General features: G+C 38.1%; 2 protein-coding genes and 2 non-coding genes across 9 annotated transcripts in view; 3 read left to right on the forward strand and 1 right to left on the reverse strand.

Annotated features, from left to right (window-relative positions):
• The window catches only part of LOC132840049 (growth arrest-specific protein 7-like), a 38,799-nt gene extending 26,613 nt beyond the window's left edge, over nt 1–12,186 (forward strand). For all 3 annotated transcript variants that reach the window (XM_060861383.1, XM_060861393.1, XM_060861375.1), the window contains 9 exons: nt 1,129–1,221; nt 2,675–2,790; nt 3,694–3,768; nt 5,974–6,052; nt 7,512–7,640; nt 8,187–8,310; nt 10,032–10,111; nt 10,200–10,298; nt 10,895–12,186. In XM_060861383.1, the coding sequence (XP_060717366.1) occupies nt 1,129–1,221; nt 2,675–2,790; nt 3,694–3,768; nt 5,974–6,052; nt 7,512–7,640; nt 8,187–8,310; nt 10,032–10,111; nt 10,200–10,298; nt 10,895–11,008 (909 nt within the window). In that variant the 3' untranslated portion in view covers nt 11,009–12,186. The remainder of the gene's footprint in view (nt 1–1,128; nt 1,222–2,674; nt 2,791–3,693; nt 3,769–5,973; nt 6,053–7,511; nt 7,641–8,186; nt 8,311–10,031; nt 10,112–10,199; nt 10,299–10,894) is intronic.
• Nucleotides 12,187–13,215: 1,029 nt separating this feature from the next.
• Nucleotides 13,216–27,637, reverse strand: part of LOC132840098 (myosin-16-like) — a 40,434-nt gene continuing 26,012 nt past the window's right edge. For all 4 annotated transcript variants that reach the window (XM_060861499.1, XM_060861492.1, XM_060861507.1 and 1 more), the window contains 14 exons: nt 27,408–27,525; nt 27,055–27,182; nt 26,439–26,635; nt 24,944–25,076; nt 23,837–24,053; nt 23,218–23,354; nt 19,251–19,354; nt 18,878–19,070; nt 18,277–18,480; nt 17,981–18,106; nt 17,390–17,560; nt 17,014–17,214; nt 15,780–15,926; nt 13,216–14,550 (listed from right to left, as the gene is read on the reverse strand). In XM_060861499.1, coding sequence (XP_060717482.1) covers nt 14,398–14,550; nt 15,780–15,926; nt 17,014–17,214; nt 17,390–17,560; nt 17,981–18,106; nt 18,277–18,480; nt 18,878–19,070; nt 19,251–19,354; nt 23,218–23,354; nt 23,837–24,053; nt 24,944–25,076; nt 26,439–26,635; nt 27,055–27,182; nt 27,408–27,525 — 2,229 coding nt within the window. In that variant the 3' untranslated portion in view covers nt 13,216–14,397. The remainder of the gene's footprint in view (nt 14,551–15,779; nt 15,927–17,013; nt 17,215–17,389; nt 17,561–17,980; nt 18,107–18,276; nt 18,481–18,877; nt 19,071–19,250; nt 19,355–23,217; nt 23,355–23,836; nt 24,054–24,943; nt 25,077–26,438; nt 26,636–27,054; nt 27,183–27,407; nt 27,526–27,637) is intronic.
• Nucleotides 19,441–19,522, forward strand: trnal-aag (transfer RNA leucine (anticodon AAG)). The gene has a single exon. It is a non-coding gene; the product is annotated as a tRNA-Leu (tRNA).
• Nucleotides 19,963–20,044, forward strand: trnal-uag (transfer RNA leucine (anticodon UAG)). Its single transcript has one exon. It is a non-coding gene; the product is annotated as a tRNA-Leu (tRNA).

Consider the following 27,637-nt stretch of genomic DNA (forward strand, 5'->3'; position numbering starts at 1 on the left):
TCTGATTACTAGCTGCATTTACACACTGTATGTTTTCACATTTTGATTTTCAAAGGAACGACAGATTTAAAGGAGGAGAGCTTTTTGTGTATCTCTTGTGGTATAGTGCAGTGTGGCCATGTGACCGTAGCGTGGGTGCGGCTCATTATACAATGCCCACGTTGAGTCACGTGGTGTAAGCAAATCTCACAGCAGGAAAGCTCCGCCTAAACGACTAAAATCACTCATTAGGTGCTGTAAAAAGTGATGCTTATGGTGTTAACATGGCCATTTTAGTCAGCATGTATGGGGTTTCTCGCGTTCTTGATTTATTCTTACTCCAGTCGCGCAGCCTCTTTCTAAACCTCACACATCTGGCTCACATGCACACTTTACTAGAGACATTTGAAATGCAGATATTTGATAGTATTTAGCTGTTCAGGTATACAGGTCCAGAATACAAGCTCATCCTGGTACATGAAAAAACAACATGTTTTCAACCGCAGGTGGAAAACCTGATAAATCATGATGGGGCATATGCTGTTATCATTAAAAAAATTGCTTCATGGTGTAGAATGTCGCTCAGATAAGTGTAGGATAAACTGTGGTTTAGGATATCGCTCCGTTTTCCTCTAACAGCACATCCTCAAGTGTTTACTCCACTAATAGTACAGTGATTAGAATATGAGCTTTAATTTTTAATCAATAACACACTGAGCATTTTTTTAAACTATTTATAATTTCATTAAATGTTGTGAGACTCCTTACGTTAACAGGTACATAATCGTTACTCAGTCATAAACAGCAGTTCCTTCACCTGCCCCTCATTTTTCTCTCCTTTGACGTTATAACACAAAGAAACCCAGCTTGTTGTTTTCCATAACTGTTAAATAAAAGTCTGCTTACTTACATTGTTCTTATTATTTTTCTTAGTTTTTATCAGTTCTCTTATTCCTCAACTTAATGAGCTGCTACTATGGAAACTACAACATATAAGAATGACGCATTCACTTAATTGTTTTAATTTCCAGCCAGAGCTGCTGGTATAGAAATGAATTCAGATATTCCTTCGGATTTAATATTTGCTGTTATTGCCTTTACTAAATGTTCTATCATGATGTGTGTTGTGTTTTATTTGTTTTTCTTCAGCAAATCAACTGTGTGACGTTCCCCTTCCCGTTACACACCACTGAACAGCAACTCCTTAAACCAAATGATTGGAGCTACTGCGATTATTTTTGGGTAAGCAAGCAGCGGATGTAATAGAGAGAGTTTTTCATTACCAAGTTTTTCTGCATGTACTATGCATAAGAGATAATACAGTCCAAACCCAGAGGTATGATAAAAGATCCTATGGTGTGTTAATTTCTCCATGGTTAGTCGTGTCTTTTTTATTTATTTATTTATTTTTTTACTGTGGCCTGTGACAATACCACAAGTAAAGGATCATGTGAAAGACTAGAAACATACACGTGTCATTCTGTAATTTCTGATTCTAGTTCTTCTCATTTCTAACCTCAGAAATTCGACTCACATTATTCACATCAACTATTGCAAATTGTTAAACACTGATGTACAGATTGTTTGTGAAAGCACTAATACACAACGGATCATGGACTTATAACGATGATAATCGAAGTAGATTATTTTTGTATAACTGCACTTTAACTTAAGGAGGATGTGGTGGCTCAGTGGTTAAGGTGTTGGACTACTGATTGGAAGCTCATGAGTTTGAATCCCAGATCCACCAAGCTGGGCCCCTGAGCAAGGCCCTTAACCCTCAGTTGTTCAGCTGTATAAATAAAATAAATGTAAGTCGCTCTGGATATATTGTACTGAAGACCCTGTAATCACTTATGTTTTATCCAATGTAAACAGTAGCTAGCTCACCAGCATGTGCTTTTCTTTTTCTCTGTCATTTGAACAAACCTCTCTCTCTCTCTCTCTCTCTCTCTCTGTCTCTCTCACTCTCTCTCTCTCTCTAGAAAAAAATGGAAAATAAAAGCACCGTGACAGTTGCATAGTGCTTACAACTGAGACTGTTTCCATAAATAAATGTTTCCTAACAAAAAATGGCCACACATCAACAATTGTACCACAAATTAGAAATTTTAACCTGTTAAACAGCAAGAAATTTTTATTTCATTTATTATGACGTAATTAGTACAAGTCCCAGTGCAGGACTGTATTGCTATTACAACCTAAACGGTGTCAACGTCTGTGAAAATGTGCTCTCCAGAAATGTCACCAAGCCGAAATGCTGCTGCACCGTAGTCGCTATAGAAAAAATGAACATAATGAGTACATTGATATTAACCTATGCTTAATATTTGAACTTGAATGTTGTTATACAAAAATAATGTGCTATCAGTTTCTGAACAATCAGATTCGAGACTTCCACAGCGCTCTTTTCAAGCTTGAGTCACTTCACCTTATCTTTGCCCGGGTTTCACTGTGTTCTTTAGGCTCCTTTGTAATGCCACTCTTTTAAATTGTAACGATACAGGAGATAAACAGCGTGTTAATATTTAGGTCACTGCACACAGAGTCTCTGCAGATTCCTACCTCAAGAATCTGTGAAGAAATTTCCAAGCAGGACAAAACATTGTTTCCGTCATATAACTCCTGCTGATTTTATTTGACAGTGTGGCTCTCGGCATGTTTACCAGCACTCATGTTTTGTCTCCTGTTGCAGGCAGACAGAAAGGACCCACAGGGGAATGCCAGCATCTCAGGCTTTGAGGTCTTAATGCAGAAGCAGTTGAAGGGAAAACAGATGCAGAAGGAGATGGCTGACTTTATGAGAGAGAGGTAGATCAAATCTCATAGCACCGCTTTAGTCTGTGTACCCTGCATTACCATTACTTTATGAACAGATGACTCTTAATGAGTTATGATCGAATTCCACGTTGTTTTGTCACACAAATGTATGATACTTTAACGACATTTCAGCTGGCTAGTTCAACTCAGCAGGATTCTCTGTAAATCCCGGGTTGTGTAACACTTTTAAACTTCTTCTCTTTTGTTGTCATGAAAACCACCAACGTCACATCGAGTTTCCTCTATTTTATTAATGACAGATGTCCAAGTTCTGTAAATTCTCTGCAGAAAACAAGTTTTTCTTTTCAAAATTGGGTAATCTTCCTGCTGAGTGGACAGAGTTTCGCAATTCAGTTTAATGACAACCCATGCTAGGTGTTGTTAGTATTGTTTGTAACAGCAGTCTGTATTCAGTCCGAACTCCCTTTCAGTGTATTCAGAAATTATTCATGTCATCACTTGGGTCTTTTATTTATTTATTTATTTATTGTTGCCGTGTTGCTTTTAATAACATGAGGAAATGATAAAAGTTTTACACAGTAGGGTCAGCAATGCCTTTAATGGGAAGGCTAAATTAAGTCCATTTCTGTAAACCTTTTCTGTTGTCCTATGTACTGCACAAACCAGCATCTGACAGAAAAGATCTGGGAAAAATCAGGGAAAGTAGCAGGAATGGGATGTAAGGGGTCAAACGTAGTACCACTTTCCCATTTTCCTCACAGCGGGAATGAGGGGGGTCAGCTAAAGGACAAGAAGAGCAGGAAATGACCTCGTCATGAGAATTTCTAGACCCAGATGTGCTTCAACCACCATAGCTAGAAACTATGTTTTCTACATTTAAAAAATAAAAACAAATTAAAAAACATAAAAGATGTCTTGCTTTTGTCCCTTAAGGATCAAGATTGAAGAAGAGTACGCCAAGAATCTCTTGAAACTCTCTCAGATCCCTCTTGCAGCTCAGGAGGAAGGGTAAGTGTTCATCTGTAGCAGCTGTAGTAGGTAAAGTGGTAAGGGGTTTAAAGTATATGATGTAGGTTAAGAGAAAGTTCTTTGACTACTATATCACAACTTTCACAACTCCAGACATTTCGTGTTACTGTAAGAATGCTCCTGTGTTAGCTGTTATTTCCATCAGAGGTCATTTTATAATAATAGCCAAGAGGCTACTATTCTTAGTTTAGCTTTCATTTACTAGATACATTTTTCAGTGGATCAGACGTTTACGAACACAAAATTCCATTTTTCTTTTTGCGTTTGGTAAAATGAGATAAAAGAGACAATTATCTTGGTGCACGTAAAGTTTTGACCCACTGAAATTCAGTAAAATGAATCAAAAAAGTCCAATTAAATGTCATTATTGACTTGTCTAATGAAATGAAATGTATAAAGTTGTGAAAATCTGAGACTGAATATCATTAGCTTAGGTGTACAGTATGTAAACATTTGTCCTCGACTGTATATCATATAATTGTATCCATCTGTGTGTCCATTAAAATCAGTGCGCCACTGCAATTCTGACAAGCATAAAACATTCCTCCAGCTTTTCTGTAATTACCACAAAGCTGTCACTCTGCCCAATTGCAGATTTCTCTGAGTCGCCATGCCAGTTCTGATAAAGAGGGCTAATTGTTTCATACAGAACACAGATCATGCAGCAGAGGTCCACCCACCCTCTCCCGCAGACAGGCGCCACAATGCTTGCATTATTCTGCCTCTCATGGCAGATTTTGTTGTGACTTTTGATGGCCATTGTTCCGCCGGCTGGCTCCTGCAGCCACGTCCGCAAACACGTTTTTCCTGAATTTAACATTTGTGTAGTTTCCATTGTAGATGGCTTTGTTGCTAAAGTGCAGGCCATGACCTTTAATACCTTGCTGGCAAATCATGTGCTGCCTCTGAAATTGAGGACATGAACAATTCCATCCACATAATTACATAAGAAGTGTACATTTACTTGGTAAAAAAGTAATTTTTCTGTCACTTTTGCCTTTATCTTACCAGACTCTTAGTATGTATTGTCTTTATTTTGTGCCAAGATGAATAGGAAAGGGATGTATTGGAAAAGTAAAGTCCACACGTCTCCCATTTAGAGCCTTTTAAATCTGCACACTGGCCACAATTATTTCACTCAGGACTTTGGGCTCCTATTTGTTCAGGCTAACAGTTCGAGAAAAAAAAGTCTGATGAATGCCTGAAACGAGGCAATAAGCACTTCCCCATGCATGTTCATCTTATTGTATTGCTTGACCCTTAAACTGATGTATCAGTCTTTAACTGATGAATCAGTTAAACATATTTTAAATATAACTTGCTAGTCTGATAGTTATGCAGCTTTTTTTTCCATTTTTGGCCAGATGAATTTCAACATACTCTTTTGCATAGACATTTAAGACAGCGTATGCTGTTACTGAAAAGACAACTGTGTCACCACTGCAATTATGTTATCCATCTATCCAAAATGATAGATGGATCATGGTGCTGGATCAAAAGTACTGAATTGTCCTGAATCCCTCATGTCCAGAATGAGCTAGGTCAGTGGTCTTCACTATTTTTTTCATGTGAGCCACACTGATAGGACAAAGTCAATAGGAGAGCCACTTTCACCACAAAGTATGCCAAGTTATTCAGTCTTAAATAGCTTATCTGCTTAAATACAATGTACAATATTGCAATACAATAACTACTCGAGTTGCGGATGATGCATGCTCCCCATCAGTTACCTCTTTTGTCACTGTCACATTGCTTTGTTGCTGTTCATTTTGTGCGCGGGATTGTTTGATAAGAAATCGATCCATTTTTTTAGTCCGTGTGTACAGTAAACACAAGTTGTTAACTAACATGAAACACAAACTAGCTTCTGGCAGGCTGCGCAGAACGCAAAAACTGGCTATTGCGCAGAACGCAGTGAGTCAGTGACGAGTCAAATAATATATATAAATATATATTATTATTTGTAATAGAGCACATTCGTTTTTCTATGCTTCCCTGATTGTTTTAATGTTATTTAAATGAAAAATAAATTTTAACCACATGATCATATCATCGTATTATTTACTGCCATGCGAGCCGCATATTAAAGCTTGGCGAGCCACAGGAGGCTTGCGAGCCGCGCAATGAGTAACACTGAGCTAGGTCAATATGACGATCTCATGCAAATTCCTCATATATCTCTAGTACACTTGGAGAGGCCTGGGCCCAGCTGAAGAAAAGCCTGGCAGACGAGGCCGAAGTGCATCTCAAGTTCTCTTCGAAGGTATTTCAAAAGATGTGAAACTGAATTTCGTCTAGTGATTTACAAACGTATATCCAAGCAACAAGTCCTCGAATGTCACATCAAATGTCAGAATAAACCAAAGACCAAAATACTGTTTACATCTATATGATTAAGTTTATACTATATACTGTAGGAATTCATTCTCTTTATCTCCACAAATTACATGTTTACTGTATATAAAGCCATTGGGCCTTTTAAACTCTCACGATGACACACTGTTTGAAAATTTATAATAAATGAGGATGGGATCTATTGTACAGCTGTTTGGAGGAGAGTCATATTTTGTTCACTGGTCGATAAGGGAGTGTATTTACATGAACTGGCTACCGAGTTCAACCTAGAGGTGTGTTTAATAGTTTTACTCCCAAAGGAGAAATGCATTTCACAAAGGAATTCTGAACAGTCCTGCCTGCTCTCACACAGACTCTTGATCATCTGCTTTTGCACCAAGTTTAACCAATGCTGCCTACTCCTACTCCTATTAATTTTACCCACTCCTGCAGACAGTTAAATTAGTGCCTTCCAGTCCCGCAGAAGGTTTACCCAATCCCTTCCACTAACACATACGTTTTAACCAGTCCAACCCACTCCTACAGAAGCTTTAACCAATCTAACCCACTCCAACAGAAGCTTTAGCCCATCTTACTCACTCCCACAAAAGGGTTTAACCAATCTTACCCACTCCAACAGAAGTTTTAACCAATGTCACCCACTCCCACATAAGGTTTGACCAATCCTAAAACTCCTGCAGACCTTTTGCATCATCCCACCATACTCCCAAGGAAACCCAACCAATCTTACTCACTCCTTCAGAAACATTTCCACCCATTCCTGTAGAGATGTTAACCAATCCTAACAGCTTTTAAAACTTTGACCTAAATGTCCCATGGCTTAATTTAAAATCGAATTTGTTTTTACTTTTGTTTGCACCAGACCACAATATTTTTAACAAACATACTCAGTTCTATTTCCCTGAATACATACAAATGAATCCTCCTGACATTGACCAGTTATTGAAAATGAATGAATATTTATGAATTTGGCCTTTTTTGTCCCGTGAGTCATATATCTGACTCCCACTTCCATCCATGTGTAAAATGTAAAATGCATCTAGTCCAGTAACCTTTCAGGTTGGTCCCAGTCTCATGCATCGGGAATTCTAGTCCCCACTTACATTCACACATTAATACAATGAACTAGTGTTGTACAATATTTTGTAGCTATCATCATATAGCTGTAATCATATCTCATTGTTAGCATAGAGTGTTGTTGCAAGTGTAATAATCAAAAATGCAAGATATTTATTGAATATGACCACAGAATGTCAAATGTAGTCAAACTCTGTGGGAGTGTTAGTCAGTGTTATATCTATTATTTCCATGCATGTGTGACTAACATGGACTTTGTGTTGATTTAGTTTTTTTTACATATTTTCCAGATACAGAGTGAAGTAGAAAAGCCCCTCATTACATATCGAGACAACTTTAAAAAGGACATGAAGAAGTTCGATCACCAAATTGCCGATCTCAGGAAACAGCTGGCCAGTCGATATGCTGCTGTTGAGAAGGTACAGTACATTGTGTTATTAAGTCAGTACTGTACATGCAGAAAGGATCAGTTCATAAATCAATTTTTGCCAGAATATTAGTGATGCAAATATGAATATATCCAAAACTACTACAGAAGAAGAACTTTTGTTTAACTTTTCTAACATTTCAGGAATCCTTCTCATGCATTATTAAAGCTCCACTCTATTTCCCAGATCACTAGACTATTTCCTGACCCCTGAGGCTTTTTGAGCTCTATAATAATCACATGGCCTTGTCCTTCATGCATGGCCTTGAGACAGAGCATACAATTGTCTGCGGTGGAAAAGTGAAAGCAGTAAATAAACCATCCCTGAGAAGCTGATTTAATTTCAGTGCGGTCATTACAAGAGCCAAAGTGGAAGAAAACCAATAATATAAAATTAGGATCGCGTAGTCGAGCGAGTCAATAAGGAGGCACATCCGTAATTTAATTGAGAGATGACTGGAAGTTGAATAAGAGATATACAGCGCTCAGGAAAGAGGATAAACTAAACCCATTTTTTTTCTGCCTGCTGTGCTTGTAGGCACGTAAAGCGCTCACAGAACGGCAGAAGGACCTGGAGGTAAAGACTCAACAGCTGGAGATCAAACTGAACACAAAGATTGAGGAGGACATCAAAAAGGCCCGCAGGAAATCCACACAGGCAGGTCAGTTTCACGGACGTCGAATTCAGTTTTCATCCCATCCTTGTACATAGTGAACCGTCTGAAGGTTTATGATTTATGAAGGCTTAAACTTGAAATGAGTTTCTCCACTTAAAAACAAATAGTAAAGTCAGTGCCTATGTGTGCATTTATTTCTGAAACAAACATTTACATTAGAAAAATATCTTTATCTATATAATTATGCTTTTATGACTTTTTTTTTGATAAAATCAGTTTGTGTGGTAGTCTGGGAAACCCATCACTTGCCGATGTGGCTGAATTCTGGTGTGGAAAATATTGTAGAAATACCTTTTTTTAAAAATTAAATAGATTTTTAAATTCATGTTAGGTAAAGAGCCACTTTAACAGCTTACAGTTTGTCTGCTTGTCAGTGTGCCTAGCTACGTATGTGTGACTTCCTGCATTGTAAAGCACTTTTCACACACTGTCACATATATTTTATATTTTTGTTTAAGATTTTGTGTCATTGCTCTTATAAAGGACTAGTTGGATTTGTTACAAGTACCAAGATAAGTACTTTCTGAGCTATTATTACAGCACAGTGCAAAAAAAAACAAAAAACAAAAAAAACAGGGCAGCAAGGTGTGTTTCCACTGGGCAGTACAGTATGACTCAAGTGACCTATAATCCGAGTGGCGAATGAGCCATTTCATACCCAAGAACTTAGTTAACCCTTTTGCCCAGATACCATCTGGGGCAAGTTAGAAATGGTGTTAGAAACCTGCATGAGACACATTTCTTGCAGAAGTTTCAGAACATCAAGTGGTGAATCAGTAGTGCATTTTCACTAAAGTAGTGAACTTTAATTGAATAATTGAACAGTGAGTATTGGCACACTTCATGGGTTTCATTCTTAGTAGCTCACCCTGAGAGAAAGACACAAAGCAGAGCTATGCACATTTTTACATAAAATTAGTTCCTGAATAACTCCTAATTTCATGGGTAGCTTTTCAAAACAGGCCAACACATAATTATTCAGGATCTAGATAGTCTGTCGGTAAGGGTTTTATTGTGGCTAAAGCTAATGGAAAACTCAGGAAAAAAGTTGTCACTGAAGGACACAAAGACGGGAAAGAGACGTAAGGAAAGAAGAGAAATATACACAGAAAAAGACACACGATCCAGATAGAAGACATCGCAGAACGATTAGAACACATTATTTTTACAGTGATAAAACAACAAACATATTTTTTTAATTACTTACACAAGCCTGGAACATCAGGATATAGACAAAGGGAATTTGGAGGAATGGGGAAAAGACAAAGCTTGTTTCAGAACTATTTTTGAAAGCTTGGGAAGACAAATAAACCCAAAGAAACCAGTCTAAAGCACGTTTCTCGGCAAGTAGTATGGAATAAAATGTTGTTTTGGCTCCCTCTAGCGGTGAATTATATGCTTTGCGCTAGAAATAAAAACAAGTGGTTAAATATGGAGTAGTTAACTTTTAAGTCAGATCATTTTCTCCCTAATATTAATATGAATCTACTTTCATTTCCCTATTAAACATTTCTAAAGTTAGTCTAAATCTCAGTTTGAATGAAGAGATAACTGTAGCTCAAGGTTCATAAAAGATAAATAATAAAGAGAGCTACCTAAACATTTTAACATACTGATCTTCTCTAGCTTGAATCTATCTACCTTTACTATAGTGTCATCATTCTGAAATAAAAAGAATCAGTATTGGATATGATTTCTCACCACAGGTGATGATCTGATGCGATGTGTTGACCTGTACAACCAGTGTCAGTCTAAATGGTTTGAGGAGATGGTTACTACAAGTCTGGTGAGATGATTTGCCTGCTTTATAAGAATACACTATGAATCACTGAATTTTGTTATGAGATTGTTTTTGCATTTCTTGTATTTATAAGGAGCTGGAGAGACTTGAAGTGGAGCGAATAGAAATAATCAGAAATCATCTCGGACAATACACAACGCTGCGGCATGAGACGGACATGTTCAACCAAAGCGTAAGTCTTACACTTGGAGCATATTTGCATATATCTTTATGAGGGAAAAAAAAAACAATAAATAGATCTAATTTAATTATATAATTAGTGTTAATGTTAATTGAAAAAGACAAACAGCAAAAAGGCCATCGTTATCTTGCAGCTTTTATACCTCATCATGTTCCTGCACTTTGTGTTTGTGTGTGTGTGTGTGTGTGTGTGTGTGTGTGTGTGTGTGTGTGTGTGTGTTTGTGCATTTGAAAGTGAAAGCAAAAGAGTGAGAGAGCAAGAGAGAGAGAGAGAGAGATACTCCACTCTTTTTCTGGTTGTGGCAGTTTCTGAAAGAACAAACACACATAATTACATATGCTAATTAGACACAGGAGAGAATCATCACACATCACACACATCTCTGACCACAGCTGACCCTCGACCACACCCACCTACACTGCTAGAATCCCACCGGCTAAGTACGATTACCTTGAATAGTCAATGTCAGGCTTTGATCAAGTCACTGGATAGTTGCATTCCTTCAGGTTGCCACACATTTCTGTGAATCTATCATCAGCACACTTCCAAAAAAACATGCAGTATAAAGTATGTTTTCTGTTGTACAGACCATAGAGCCGGTGGACAAACTACTCCAGATTGTAGATCCAGCTAAAGACAGAGAGATATGGGTAAAGGAGCACAAGACAGGTGAGGTGAGACCAGTGAACATGGAGCTCTAACTCAGAGAGAAGGTGCTGGTGAAAGAAGAGATGGAGTCTGTGGTCTTTTCTGCAAGAACATGGGGAAAAACAACATACTGGAGTAGAAAAGAAACATGAGTTTATGAATGAAACTGCTGTCAGAGGAGCTGGAGCTCAACTGCCCAAAGCAGTGTGTTATACAGAAGTGGAACTTCGACCCACATGATAGATCCAATACAAACATGTCTAAATATCTCTCTCTCTCTCTCTCTCTCTCTCTCTCTCTCTCTCTCTCACACACACACACACACACACAGGATTTATCAAAGAGCCATCGCTGCACAAATGTCTGTAAAAAAAATCTTCAATTATCCAGATTCACAAGGAAACAACATCTGCTGAAGTCCCTCGGATGAGTTTCTAAAGATTATAGCATAATCCAGTCACCTTGCATTTAGATGCACGTGTATAATTCTCACTCTACAAAAACAATGAACAGAGAGATATAATGAAGTGACAGTTACAAGATGAACTGGATTAATTAAAATGTTAAGCCTGTGTTAAAATCTTAAGAGAAAATTGACATGAATTAATCTGCTGTACTTTAAAGTCTTCAAATTGGAGGGAAATCGTCTCAAGCGTTCATCCGATCTTCTGGAGCTTGTGAGATCAAATCCCAGAGATGCTGCGGTCATTTATGGATAGAAGAACAATTGGACCGTACTCTCTATCAAAGTAATATTTGTAAACAGATGCTTTTGGGAATATTTTTTATGTTCATGACTTTTCACATTGATGAAATTGAACTCAGTAAAATCTTGGCTGAATTTTGAACAGATAACATGTTCTTCATGTCAGACTCTATGATGATGTTGTGCTTACACCATTAATCAGTGCGTTCTGGGATTGCACAGTAAAAATGCAAACCAATTTGGAATCCAATCCCATCGTCTAGTTCGTCCATTTTCACAGAACATCGTAGCAGCTGCCAGTCACTGCCAGTATACTATATTTTGGTCGTATTTTTACTAAAGTAGGAACCCGTGTGCCAGTCGCATTGTCTTCTACAACAGCACTTCAGGCAGATAAAACAGATGCTGGCATTAATGTTCTCCTCCAAGAGTGTTGAGCTGCCTAATCAAATGCTTGTAAAAAAAAAATAAATAAATAAATAAATAAATAAAGAAAAATAAATAAAGAAAAAAGAAAAAAGAAAAGTTTTTTGTGAAAAAAATGGTTAAAAATTCTAAGACAAACTTTCTATTATATCAAGAAGACATTTATTTTGCAATCACAATTGCAATGATGCAAGGGTTTAGATCTGACTTCATGAATGTGATATTAATGTGATATGTGTAAATATTCTGTAATAAACTTTATATTCCAATTATTTGGCTTTATAACAGACTTCAATCTCTTTCATAACCTCTTTCATATAATCAGCACAACTCTGGGAATCTCTCCGTTATAATATACACTGATTCACTCTGTTTGTCTGTAGATCTTTTACTTCTGGATGATTTCGCATTAAGGCTTATTTCTAGTCATCATTTTTTCACCCAGAAATCTTGCAGCATGTACAGCTGTGCACTAAAACTGCATATCTCAAGCTATATATAATACTAAATAATAAAAAAATAGCTTGAGAGCTTGTGAAACTTTAGAATACATCCAATGTATTGATTTGGCAAATCAAGCCAAACAGTGGCAGTCCGGGGATTTGACCTCATAAGCTTTGATATCATATTCCACTGCCACCATCTTCTGGTCCTAATGAATACTGAGGCACACTTCCACAACACAGCTCCAGAAACAGCTTTATTCATCTGCTTCCTTCTGATCTTGTGAGAATTTTCTTTACTTTTTGTAACAGACAGTGGTGAGGACAGGCTCCAAACATCCAGACGTGTAAGAAATGTGTAGAAATGAAAGAGCTACAGATAATATATTGAAATTATTTTGCACTATGCTAGTTTTTATACCAAATGATGTACTGAAAATAATAATAACACAGTTTTTATGTTTACTGTCTAAAAAAAGATCTCTCTCTTATTTTTCTCAATTTCTAACAGCTTTATTATGATTTCTTTGATTGCTGATGTACTTTTTTTTTTTCAGTTTTGGTGTTTACTACAAAATGTATGTAGAAGATTGTAAATGAAGAATTAAAATGTCCTCAACTGTTGTGAAATAAAGTGTATTAAAAATTACAATCTTGTTTCCTGGAAATAAAAAGAATGCCAAAATATTTTTATTTCTAATTTTATTGTTAAAAAATTGACATTTATAAGGGATTACAATACAGTCTTATTAATACAGTGAATCGTGTCTGAAAAAAAAAATCACTTAGTAATCCATTTATTTCCAAACATTACGTTTTCAGAAACTTGCACACTTGCAAAAACTGGAATGTAAGTAAACCTACACTTCTGTTCAAAAGTTTGGGATCACTTAGAAATCCCCTCGTCTTTTTTAGGTAGAGTTATTTTGTGCTGTTCTTTGAAGAGAGAAATTCACAGTAAGGTAAGATAACTTCGTATCATAAAAAGATAGAAAGTTCTTTATTTCCTGATAACAAACCCACAACACCTGATGAACTAAAACGGAACTAAACCTAAAGAAGGTGTTTACAACCCATTCGGTTACAAAATGATCGTGTTATAATCGTTTAGCCTTAGAGACGATTAACATGGATTAGCAAACGTAACATGAGACTGAAACAGAGGACTGATGGTTACTGATATGGATCCTCTTTGAAACAATGATCTATCTTTAAAATTGATCTCATTCCTTTTATGTTTTAGAAATAGATCAAATGTGTTTTTCTTTAGAAAACTGAAATGCCCGAGTGATCCCAAACTTTTACACAGCAGCGTACAGTTATATATCTTTAAATACTCAGTGGGTATAATCAGACTAATCAAATATATATTGTATTTGCAAAATGAACTTGTTGGCATTTCAGAATGACGTTTTGGCAAAAAACAGTCAAATAATTGAACAGTCATGCAATATTGTTGCTTTGGCTTTGTTTCTGATAGATATCAGATGTATGATGTCCTGTTTCTTTGGTCCTCTTCTTATGTTCTTCTTTAAAAAATATATATATAAACAATGAGAAATGACTATAAAAGTAAACACCTACTCCACATCTGGTTAGCTATTCTGTGTATGAACTAATAGTGCAACAATACACAGCTGGCCAAATGATTCCTATACGATTCAGACAATTAATAAGATGGAGTTTGTTTTTATTTAAGGCTCACGTGTGGTGATTTATTTCAGATCCAGTGTGCAGGAGTTCTCAGCCAAAACAACTAAATTGTCACTGACCAGATATTTACAGCCTACACTGTATTTTAAGTAAAAAAAACAAAAACAAAAAAAAGGATAATACTGAGAATATAAAGGTGTGACCAGCAAAAGGCTTAGTCAATCATCAGTTTTTTCAGGGAATTGAGATAAGTTGGGATGAGAGAACTGACTGATTCATCATCATCAGTGAGGATCTTCTCGCCTCTGCCTTCTGAGCCCACAGAGCTGGGGGATCGTACCACCCCTGCATAAGGAGTGCTGTAACCCTGTGACAAATTCAACAACACAATGTCAGAACAAGACACTATAACATATACAATATTGTCAAAGGTTTTGGGACTTTTGCTTTTACATGCACATGAACTTTAATGACCATTCTTAATCCGTAGGGTTTAATATGAAGTCGGCCCTCACTTTGCAGCTATAACGGCTTTGAATCTTCTGGTACGGCTTCCCACGAGGTTAAGGAGTGTGTTTATGGGTCTTTTTGACAATTTCTTTAGAAGTGCATCTGTGAGGTCAGGCACTGATGTTGGACGAGAAGGTCTTTGCTCTAAACCATCCCAAAGGTGTTCTATGGAGTTGAGGTCAAGACTCTGTCCAGGCCAGTCAAGTTCCTCCACACCGAACTCGCTCATCGATGTCTTTATGGAGCTTAATTTGTGCACTGGTGCGCAGTCATGTTGGAACAGGAAGAAGCCATCCCCATACTGTTCCCACAAAGTTGGGAGCATGAAAATGTTTAAAATGTCTTGATATGCTGAAGCATTAAGAGTTCCTAGTGAAAGGAACTCTTAATGTTTCAGCATATCAAGACATTTTGGCCCAACCCCTGAAAAACAACCCAACACCATAATCCCCCTCCACGAAACTTTACACATGGCACATACAGTACAGTAAGTACCATTCTCCTGACAAGTGCCAAACCATGAATCATGCATCGTACTGCCAGAGTGAGTTGTCACTCCTTTACATGACTGCATCCAACGCTTTGCATTGCACTTGGTGATGTAAGGATTGTAGGCAGCTGCTTGGTCATGGAAACCCATTCCACGAAGCTCTCTATGCAAAGTTCTTCAGCTAGTCTGGAGGTCTGTAGCGATTGACTCTGCAGAAGGTTGGCCACTTCTTCAGCATGCGCTGACCTCTCTCTCTCTGATTTTACATGGCCTACCACTTCGAGGCTGAGTTGCTGTTGTACACAATGCTTCCATTTATAATCCCACTAACAGTTAACTGTGGAATATTGGAGGAAATTTCACAAATGGACTTATTGCACAGGTGACAACCTATCACGGTTCTACGCTTGAATTCACTGAGCTCCTGAGAGCGACCCTAAATGCATGCCTGAGTGCTTGCATGTATACACCTGTGGCCATGGAAGTGATTAAAACACCTGAATTCAATGACCTTGGTGTCCCAAAACATTTGGCAATATAGTGTATATGTAGTTTTTTCCAAGTGGAACTGCTGTTCAAGTCATGATCAGACTTACTGATGAGTAGCCCTTGCCAAAGCTGCCTCTATTCTTGGTCCTGATTTTAGTGAGAGCAGATTCGGCAATGTCGGCTCTCTCCTCTGCGTCGTCCAGCTCGTGTACGGTCTTTCTGTACTTGGCCAGGTTTGTGTTGGCCTGCTCCTCCTGCAAGAAGACATTCATCCACTGAAGCTAAATATTTTAGTTGGCCTCATGACAGCACACAGATATCAAGACACACTGAACCTCTTTAATCGAGGCTGCAAGTGGATAAAATGTATAAAATGAGAGCATGTGAGAATGTTAAATAAGCAGAGGGTCTCTGTATATTTGAGTTCGATTCCTAGGTCAGACAGGGAATAAATTTGAGGGGATTTTAAACAGTGATTTGCTGGGGCTTAGTGAAGCTTTTCTCTCAGTTGCATTCTATTTATCTGATCTCTCTGATCTAAGTAAAATCTAAGCTTTGTTGTTTATTCATTTTGCAGTCTAGCCATTAATTTTAGTTCACATTGCACATAAGTTTCTTTTTCCTGGCCTTTGTCAGCATGTGGAAGTAAACCTTATGTGCAAATGCCTGAATTTAGTCAGAGATGATTTAGACACACTTGTCTTGAAGCATATCTCCAATACACACCTCGTTTCATTTAAAAACAGAGTTGGCTCACATATTAACAGGATGACGACACTGGATCCGTCTTGGGTTTTAAGTCAATACCCAGACCTCGGATAAATGGGTGTTTTTTTTTGTTTCTTTTTGCTGACTCTTCAGTTGCACTCATGCCACTGCATTTAACACACACATTTATATTTATATTATTTATAAATAACTAATATTTTAATCAAGGATATTATAAGATTATATAAGATAATCCTTTATTCGTCCCACAACAGGGAAATCTTGCATTGGTGATTAGCTTAGGGATACTAGCTAAAAAAAAGGAAAAGTGACTTAAAATGAGAAAAGATATTAAAGAATAGATCCTGCTTTTTAAAGAAAATCCACTCAGGTGAAAATCCGAGAAAACATCTGATAATTTAACTGCTTTCTCAGTTTAAATCATTTATTACTTACACTCACACTTCAAGTCTTCGTCTGAGGTTGGTATGAAATACAGTGTATATCCTGATATTAAGCTATATTACTGTTATACTATGCATTTTTAGACCATTTTGTGTTTTGTTTCACCCAAAAGTTTGAACTTATGTGTTAAGAATTATTCATTTTGGTGCAGAATGATTTTCTTCATACCGCCTCCTCCACTTGTCTCTTATAGGTTTTCATTTTGATCTGCAGGCGTTCCAGCAGCTCCTGCATTCTTTGCTGGTTCTTCTGGTCCTCCTCAGACTGGAAGAGGAGTTCCTTGAGGCGCCGTTCATTCTTCCTCAGCGTCTTCACCGTCTCTGCACACTTCTTCTGCTCTGTTTCCAAATCCAGCTCTAACTCCTTTACCTACAAGATAAAGAAAGTGAGGAAGAGTCTGATGTATACTGGAGATATTATTGGATTGTCTAAAAAACCAAAAGCACAGGAACAGACGCTGAGACATGAGGTTGTTGAGTGGGGAACACCTCTGTGTGTCTGAAGTGCAGTTTATATGGAGGCAGTGTGAATTTCTGTCCTTTACCCTGCCTTCCAGCTTCTGAATAATCTTTTTTCCTCCTTTCATGGCCAGCTGCTCAGCCTCATCCAGTCTGATGGTCATGTCTTTGAGCTGAGCCTCCAAGCCCTTCTTCACACGCTCCAAATGCATGCTGTGCTCCTGCTCCACACGAAGCTCCTCAGCCACTCGTGCAGTCTGCACAGAAAAAAACACAAGATCACAGAGTCTGTGAGGTAAAGACGATCGTCTCCAAGCTCATGTACTGTTAACTGCATAGCAATAGCAGTCCTACACGATGTGGTAGCTTAGTGGTAAATGTGTTGAACAACTGATTAAAAGGTTGTTAGTATAAATCCTAGGTCCACCGAGCTGCAACTGCTGGGCCCCTGAGCAAGGCCCCTAACCCTCAGTTGTCTAAAAATGAGATTAAATTTAAGTTTCTCTGGATAAGGCCATCTGTCAAATGTTAACATCTGATCACTGCATATCTTTTTAATTTGTCAGTGTGATGTGTATCTTGTGTTTTAATCAAGAGCCTGACCAGCTAATTGGAGTCCATAACTAATGATGTGTTTGGGTCTATGCTACCATGGATTACTATACACTGCATCATACCTCACATAGAGCTTTCTTGATCTTATCATTAGCTCCTCTCAGTTCATTCTGCAGCTCCTCATGCTCCTGGGTGACCTGCTGAAGATCCACCTCCAGTTTCCGCTTCCCGCTGCAGGCTGACTGTAACTGCAGGGACATGAGGTCATGAGAAAACAGTTGAACTTCTTAATAACGCAGTGATTTTAGTCATGATGAATGTATTCACTAATGATAAAAACAGTGTTCAAATGTATCATTTGATTCAATTTGGTTTTCATTGTTTTTGACACCAGGTCAGGTTTCTAACACGACCGCACCTGGTTGTTGATGTCGTTGTATTTCTCCCTGGCCTCTTGGAGCTCAGTCTCCAGGGTTTTGCGAGCTCGCTCTGCCGCCTCGAGTCCGGTGCGGCTCTCTTCTCCCTCGGTGACCAGCAGAGAGCAGCGACGCTCCAGCAGAGCCTGTTCCTCTCTCAGCTCCTCCTGCAACCGTGCTTCGTCTTCCAGCTGAACCTGCAGGTCCTGAAGCAGACCATACAGTGTCAGGTCATGTCACTGTGCAAGGTTCAGCGTGATCATTCATCACACCGTTTTTTAATGAAGGACTTATTAAACGTACCAGTTTATCACCTTCACTGACTGGCCACTTTATTAGGTATATCTAACATACAGGTTCACAGAGTTGGGAAATCATAGAACAGCCCTGAATCTGAGGAACTGTCATGGTGCTAAGAGTGTGGATTAAATATATGATTCATAATAAAGTGATACAAAGGGAACTGGTACTTTGTACAGTTGCAGAGAAATGTGAAAATAAATAAATAAATAGATAGATAGATAGATAGATAGATAGATAGATAGATAGATAGATAGATAGATAGATAGATAGATAAAAAAAAAACACTGGAGGTGAGGAAACCTTGATCTGTTGTTGCATCTTTTTGACACTTTTCATCAGCTCTGCGTTGTTCTTATTGAGCAGGTCCACCTGTAACTCCAGCTCATTTATATCACCTTCCATCTTCTTTTTCACACGCGCCGCCTCTGTCCTTCCCTTCACCTCCACATCCAAACTGGCTTGAACAGACTCTAGCGCCCTCTGGTGGATTTTTCTACATGTAACATTCACACTTTAAGTTTGTTTATGCTTTAACGCCTTTGTGAGCAGTGTAGCACAAGCAAAAGAGACAAGAATAGGATTTCTTACTGGGGATAGTAAAATAAGCGAGAACGATTAATTTAAGAGGATACATTTTTGTATGTAGTGTATTTTATAACAGTAAATTGGTCACCTAGTAGCCTCCATCTCCTCCTCCTTCTCCTGCAGCCTGCGGTCAGTGTCTGCTTTGGCTTGAGAAAGCTCCAGTTGCAACCGAAGTACTTTAGTCTCCTCAGCCTGCAAAGTCAAATCTAGGATTAGAGTTGTGTTATTTATAGTTAGAGTTGTAAAAAAAAAAAAAAACAACAACAACACAACATGGCGGTAGCGTGGCCGAGCGATCTAAGGCGCTGGATTAAGGCTCCAGTCTCTTCGGGGGCGTGGGTTCGAATCCCACCGCTGCCAAAGCAATGAGTTTTGATTGATGCTTTTAAGGAAACCATTGTACATCAAAGGAAAATCCGAGGGCGATAAAAGAAAATGCTTTCGCTGAGCTGTCAAGTTTTATACATGACAAATAATAATCCCCTTAAAATCATCCTAGTCGAGCTAATCTATATACAGGTGTCACTCTGTTCGAGTTCTAAATCCTCTATCCTAATTAATATGTGATGATTTCCTATTACTGTGGATAATTGAACACTTTTACATACATATTGTGTGTGAGAGCGACAGAGAGAGGGTCATATTTATACATGATTGTACTGGATCAGTGTCCACCATGGGGTCAATGTTTACAGGGAAGTCTGGCAGTACATTTAAACTACAGTACTACAGTACATTTAAACTGTTCTGTTACTCTCTGTTCTTTTCTAATACACTTCTCCAAATCACTGGTACATGCGGGTAGCGTGGCCGAGCGGTCTAAGGCGCTGGATTTAGGCTCCAGTCTCTCTGGAGGCGTGGGTTCGAATCCCACCGCTGCCATGTGGTCTTTTGAATATTTATACCTGGAGGTTCGAATCCCACCGCTGGAAATGTGGGATTTTAAGACCTTAAAACCATGAGATTGAATTTGATCGTACTGTACGGGTGTAATTCTGATTATTTGGGAAAAATAACAATATAACAATGATTTATCCCTAGGGTTGTGGTTCTTGAAGTTTTATTCTGAATGGATGTTATTCTGATGCACATCCGATGCACATCCATGTCACTTCTGTAGCTGTACCTGTACAATCTGTTGCACCTTATAATATTTATATATAATATATTTGCACATATACATATATAAGTACATAATGCATATAATGTATAGTGCTACTGTAAGGATGCCCAATAATACACTGTGTGTACTAACTATATGTATGAGCATATTGCACATGTTCACATGTTGATTTCATTATCTGTTTGTTAATTGTATATATTGTACACACATATTGTACTGACTATATGTATGAGCCAATTGCACATTTTCACGTCAACTCATTATCTGTATAATTGTTCTGCAATTTCTGGAGTTCGCTCCTAAGAATTTCACTCACCAAGGCACATGCGCTGTGGTGATGTGACAATAAAAGTGACTTGACTTGACTTAAATGCATTCAACTCGCTCCCTCCAATCTACTAGCACTGCTTGACTGGTCCCACCGTCTCTCAGGGTAAGATATAGGCATACAGCAAGACTCTTTTCTGTTCTGGCACAAATGTGGTGGAATGAACTTCCCCTAGATGTCTGAACAGCCGAGTCAATCTTCAATCTTCAATAGGATTCTAGAAGCACCCTTCTCAGTTCAGAGACTTCAATCACCCCTCTGACAAGCCCCATCCTCTTGCCTGTTCCCCTTTTCTCATTCCTTCTCCTGACAATTCAACAGCTGTCCTCCTACACACAAGGGAGGAAATTTCATCCCTCTCCACATACAGAAATGAGTGCTACCCCACTCCACATTTTCAGTTAGCACTTGTTTTCCTTTACCCTTCCTATCCTAGCTATCAATAACTTTATCCCACTTCCTTAAATGTCCACTCTATCTCCTATTCCTCCATCACTTCCTGAACCCTATCAAACCTTCAAAACCCTGTCTCCTTTTTCTCTCTACTGCTGGCTTTTGCCACCAACAAGTTCATCTCCTCATTTTCCTCATCTGTGGAATTCTCATGCCCACTTTCTTATAAAACATAGAAGACTTCTGGCCCTGTTCCTTGCATTAGATTTAAAACACTAACGATTGTCTAGAAAGCAAAAAATGCACCAGCACCTGCACTGCTCTATGCTCCCTTCTTTAATTTAGTACTGCTTGTGTTGGCTCTACCATTCCACCAGGGCACAAGGAAGGCATGCATCAAGGCTCTTCTTTGTTCTAGTGCCTAGGTGGTGAAAAGAACATTCACTAGATAATAAGCTGAGCTGTCTTCAAGCGATGACTAATGACATACCTGCCAATGGTGTACATAAATTACCCCATGGTTATTTAAAAATTGTATTGTTGTCTGTGTGTTTTTCATACAATCTGACCTCCCCAACAGGGTGTTTTTTTATGTTGATAGTAAACTTAGTCATTGATGTTGTTAACCAGTACCAGGCTGTATTTACTGGCTTAAAAGCACTTCTCTATGTTACCTTGATAAGTGCATCTGACAAATAAAGTAACTGAAAAAATATATAGTATAATATGCCATGACTTAACCTAACAATCTAAATCGTTCTTCAGTTTGTTCCTCTGCAAGTTCATTCATTCATTCATTCATTCATTCATTCATTCATACATTCACTCACTCATTTTCTACCGCTTATCCGAACTACCTTGGGTCACGGGGAGCCTGTGCCTATCTCAGGCATCAAGGCAGGATAAACCCTGGATGGAGTGCCAACCCATCACAGGGCACACACACTCTCATTCACTCACACAATCACACACTACGGACAATTTTCCAGAGATGCCAATCAACCTACCATGCATGTCTTTATACCGGGGAGGAAACCGGAGTACCCGGAGGAAACCCCCGAGGCACGGGGAGAACATGCAAACTCCACACACACAAGGTGGAGGCAGGAATCGAACCCCCAACCCTGGAGGTGTGAGGCGAACGTGCTAACCACTAAGCCACCATTTGCAAGTTCAATTCAATTTAATTCCAATTTATTTGTATAGTGCTTGTAACAATGGATAATGCCTCGAACCAGCATTACAGAACATAAAAAATAATGCAAAATTACATAAAGTTTAACAATATACCAAGATTTAAAACAAATATTAGACATATATTTAAATGTGTTTGTATTTATCCCCACTGAACAAGCTTGATGTGACTGAGGCGACTGTGGTGAGGAAAAACTCCTTTAGATGGATGAGGAAGAAACCTTGAGAGGAACCAGACACAAAATGGGACCTCCTCCTCATTTGGGTGCCACTGGAGGGTGAGGTTATAAACTGTTCTAAACAATGGAGAGTGATATTATGAATAATGTCGTTTCGTCAGACTGATACAATCTGACAATTATGTATTGGTTAGGAGGTTGTATATGCAATCTACATAGAACAGCTAAAAATCTTTACAAAGAAATGCTTGAACAATCTTTTTTCCCTAAGAATGTAGACCTTCTTACACTCCTAGCCCCTTTCCAATTTTCCCAGGATTTCAGGGGCATTAAACAGGATTAACAGGGTAATGTGTCTGAGCAGTCTAAGATAAAGCTTTAGGCTCCAGTCTTTTTGGAGGAGTAAGTTCAATTTGCACTGCTTCCATCTTCGACTTTGGTATGTTGTGGAAAAGAAATTGTCATAGATTGTAAAGTTACCAAGGAAAGTAAACAAGGATACAGTAGCAGTTATGCAGAGCACCATGGCAGAAGATAATCGTGCAATGACCTGACAATTTGTGCTTGAGTTCAAATTAAAGGTGATCATAAAGACTAATGGCCTTGAGTTTGAATCCCACTGCTTCCAAGAGCAATGGCACTTGCTTGCTTATATAAACATCATACAGTAAACATGGAATGAGTTACCAGATGATGTGAATGAATTACATCCATTATATATTTCATAATGTTGCCGTATTGTACCTATAAAAGCACAGAGTTTAAAACTATCCTGAGTTCTTTATTATTATTATTATTTTTTATAAAGGTCAGCTCTGATTATTTTTCCATTTCATACCTCTAATGCTGCCTCAGACTCCTCCAGTGAAGCCTGCAGTTCTTCTTTTTCCATCTCAATCTTCTTTTTCATTTTCTGGAGCTCATGAACGCTCTTTCCCCCATCCGAAAGTTGGTCAGTAAGATCAGCAATTTCCTCTGAAATAACATCATTATTGTGTAGAGTTACACAACAGACTTTAGATTCAGTGTCATAAAATTTCAGGGCTGGTGATAACGAACTGCAGCAGGGTTTATGTGAAAATATGGCAGGTTTTTCACACCATACACCACCTCTGCCTGAGGAACCCTACTGAGTCAGCATGTTTCCCACACTGGATACATTCTGCACAGCTAATTATAGCTTTCTCTTTTAACCCCAATCATAAAAAAGGAAAGATTATTTTGGCATTGTGTGGTCTTAATCCCTCATAATACCAGTGTAGTTGAACAGTAATTAATGTATGTGTGGGTTAAGTGAGTCATGTGTGTATTGATTTTGACTGTCACACTGCAGAATAGACAATCTTCATATGACAGCTTTCAGCTGACTCATGATCAGGCAGCATTTGGTCATTTAAGGTCGTTTAACATACGGCATTAAGTTTGCATTAAAGTCATTTAGAGACTGCATCTTTTACCTTGGAAGGCTTTGTTTTCCCTGCGTAGAGCCTCGCTTTGCTCCACAGATTCCTCGTAGGCTGTTTTGAGCTTGAAGAGCTCGGCGGCATGCTGTCTGCTCTCTTTCTGACAGCTTTCCACCTCGGCTAGCAGCTCCTCACACTTCTGCCTCCAGTCTCCCAGCTGCTTATCAAGCATTCGCTGCTTCTTATCCATCACCGCAGCAGCATTGTTGGCCTGTGGTATTACAATTATGGAGCATCTAGTTAAATATTTAAGATAAGGTGTAACAAAACACTCCGGTCATGAGTCAATACGGTTTATGACGCTGACTTCACAAATTGATTCAGTTGATTTGTAACAAAATTTAAATGGAAAAAATGAGACTCAATACACAATTTTTTTAAATTTCGGAATTATGAACAAAGCAGAAACTATGCATTTTATTTGATAAAATACAATAAATCAAATTTTGCTTTTACCAGAGGCAAATAAATAAATAAATACTTCCAAAACTGATTGAATAAACAAAGTCTATTCAAATAAACAATTTCATGAAACTATATTAATTATAAGAGATGTTGTTTTTTTAGGGACACTGTATCTTCCCAATATGTGCTAATTATATTTCTATAACTTTATAGCTTGTGCAGATTGTGATCTATGATCTCTTTACAATTGACAATTAATAATTTAATGTGGCCAAAAATTAAAAGCTTGCTCGGTTAGAATGTGTATAAAATAACATCCATGATGGACATGATGTCTGCTCAAATCATCATATCACACTGCAGAGTATTTGTTATTGAGCCTGAGAGACAACATTAAAAAAGTAAGCCTAAATAATCTTAGCTTGCAATCCTTTTTATGCTAGAGTACATGAATACAATCTTATAATTTCAGATGTTCTTATCGCGTAAAGCCCTAGAGCCAATCTTAAGCAAAATATGTATACAGTATTTAACTAAAGCCTTCGAATTCTCACTTATGATTGGTCAGAAAGTGGAGGTAAGTAGAGGTCGTAAAGTTTCATATGCAGAGATGATTATTTAGATTTTGTGGAAGGAGTCTCCAGTAACAGTGAAAGTTTTTCCACTGTTCACAATGTTGGAGAAATGTTTCTTTACCTTTTCCAGGTCCAAACAGAGCTCCTCCACCTCCGCCTGCAGCCTTTGTTTGGTTTTTTCTAGGCTGGAGCACTTGGCCTGTGTTGCCTCTGCAGCTTCTTCAGCCTCCTGAAGCCGAACCTGCAACTTTTTCCTGCAGACACAAAACAGTTGCACAAATATTTTAGTAATGATGTCCAATTTTCCAGAAAAAAAGTATTTCCATTTATTTCTTTAAATACTTGTATGAAGTGTCTAACAAATAAATGGGCCTGTATCCGGTTTGACTAGTTCCGAAAGAGCGTTTGCCTTTTTTGTAAAACTGGATTAGGTTAATTATATTTGCCTCCTGTCATGACATGACTGTCAACTGTCTCCTGTATATTCATTTCATCATTCATTTGAACCCTTATGATCTGTTCAGTGGTAATAAATAACACAATGGTAAAACAGACTGTTTGATTTGACACAATATAATGATAAAAACTGTATTATTCAATAATATTCTCAAAATCCGTACTGACAGGTGTGTGAACACAGGTGCGAATGTAACAGAAAGGAGGTAAATATGACAGGAAATGCAGTTACAGGTTTGTTTGTTTTTTTCACCTTGATACAGACCAAATTGATAATGAAATGAATATCATCATTGTGGGAAACATTTCAATATCGCCCCAGCTTTATGTGAAGAATAAAACACAACAAGGTTTGGAATTATATTTAGGAATGTAATTCACGACGGGGTGATATGATGTGATGTGTCCTGACAGGCAAAGCACTATAGTGATTTATTGTATCACTATAAATCCTGAAGTGTTTTTTTCTCTTACACAGCAGCAATCTGGCAACACATTATATGAACACTTAATAAATGCTACATTTTGAATGTCCACAAACCAGGTTTGTTCCTGTTATCACTTACTTTATGTTAGAGCAACAGTTTTTACCTCACCAGCTTTGTTTGCTTTTTATGTCCCCCAAAAAAGATTCATATTACTTAAAAAACTGTGATCAATTTTGAAAAATGTTTTCAAAAAACATAGATCCTCCTTCCATAAAATGCTAAATAAATGGCTCAGGCTTATTACAGAATCTGTCATCATAATCAGTTATTACACGTGTTATTTACAGCAGTTAATGTAGCACAAAGTCCTCTGTTTTTTCTAATCCCTGTGACAGTAGTTACTATAGAAACGATCAGAGGATTCAGCAAATGAATCTTCAATGAATTGAAAGTACCTTCGGACCAGTTAGAACTGAGAATTCAACAGTGCATTGGGATAAATGTTTTTAACATGAATAATCATTTTGGCCCAAAGTAAACAGAAAGCTTTAACATGTCTAGGGTCATACAAGATGCTTTGACTGGACACGTATTAGTCATTGTTTAGCTTGCAGGGTTCATTATAAGGTATGCATTATGCCACATTGGGATTGGCATGTGCACACTAGAACTGCTCATGCATGTGTGTACAGTATATGTATGTGAGAGTGTGTGTGTATGCGAGACATGTACTTGGCCTCCTCTAGTTCATCACTGTGCTGGATAGAGTCGGCCTCATGGCGGCTCCTCCAGTGAGTGACGTCGCTGTTGAGCTTGGAGACAAGGCGCTGCAGCTCCAGTTTGCTCTCTTGTTCCTCCTCCAGCTGCTCCTTCAGCGACTCACACTCTTGTCGCACTGCTGCCAAACTGCTGCTCAGTGCCAATTTACTCTGTTCACACAGACACACACACACACACACACAAAAAGATTTGGTGTGATTTGTGTGTATATATTTATTATGGTTGTGCTATATTACAGTAACAGGTTTTATATTATCAGTTGTTATTTATTATTTGTCTTCCCTTGAAAACCTTTTAGTCTAAAAATCAATATAACAAAAGCATCATAAAATTCTTATCAAAAATGGAAATTATGTGTATGACAATTAATTTCAGACCAAAATGTCATAATCTCGACAGGATTATTTACAGGAATATTTCAGATTATTTTCGCCATCTTTATGTGCATAAAGATACAGCCAGAAATCAGGAAAGGGGGTGTAGTTACTAAAGAAATGTGTACAGTAGAACCAGAAACATTATTCACAAGCAGGCGTGTATTTAAACACGTGTAAGTAAAAGAACACACCTTGACCTCTTCATCGTACTGTTTCTTGAGATCCTCTTGCTGTACCATCAGCAGGCTTTTAGTGCGGCTCGTCTGGCTGAGTTTTGTCTCCATCTCCTCCGCCTGCCTGCTCAGCTCATTATTGTCAGCTGCAGGACGGTTGTGACCAAAAAGATCCTGTTATTGACTCATAACTAAAGAAAATCTTTTTTACATACACACTCCTTGTTTGCAGCATAAGATCACTGTATGTACATTAACCTGGATAATATTTTATTAAAAAATCCAACACGTATCTTTTAGTTTATTCTACTCTGACTATATTGTTTTTAAAACTAAATATACATGTTTTTCCCCCACATTATCTCTCCTACCTATTAGTCTGTTCTTGGCCACAGTGACCTCAGTGAGAGCTTTCTGCAGGTCTTCATTCCTCAAACTGGCTTCGGACAGCAAGTCCTCCAGTTTCTTCAACTGCATGTCGGTGGATGCCTGGTATTATAAAAAGACAACATTAGCTTTGAGCCAAATGCATGGAATTCCTTTATTCTGCCTTGCTGTATAAGCAGTCATCAAACAGGTGAATCACAATGTACAATTAATA

The sequence above is a fragment of the Tachysurus vachellii genome, chromosome 2, assembly GCF_030014155.1.
Source record: "Tachysurus vachellii isolate PV-2020 chromosome 2, HZAU_Pvac_v1, whole genome shotgun sequence".
NCBI lineage: Eukaryota > Metazoa > Chordata > Actinopteri > Siluriformes > Bagridae > Tachysurus > Tachysurus vachellii.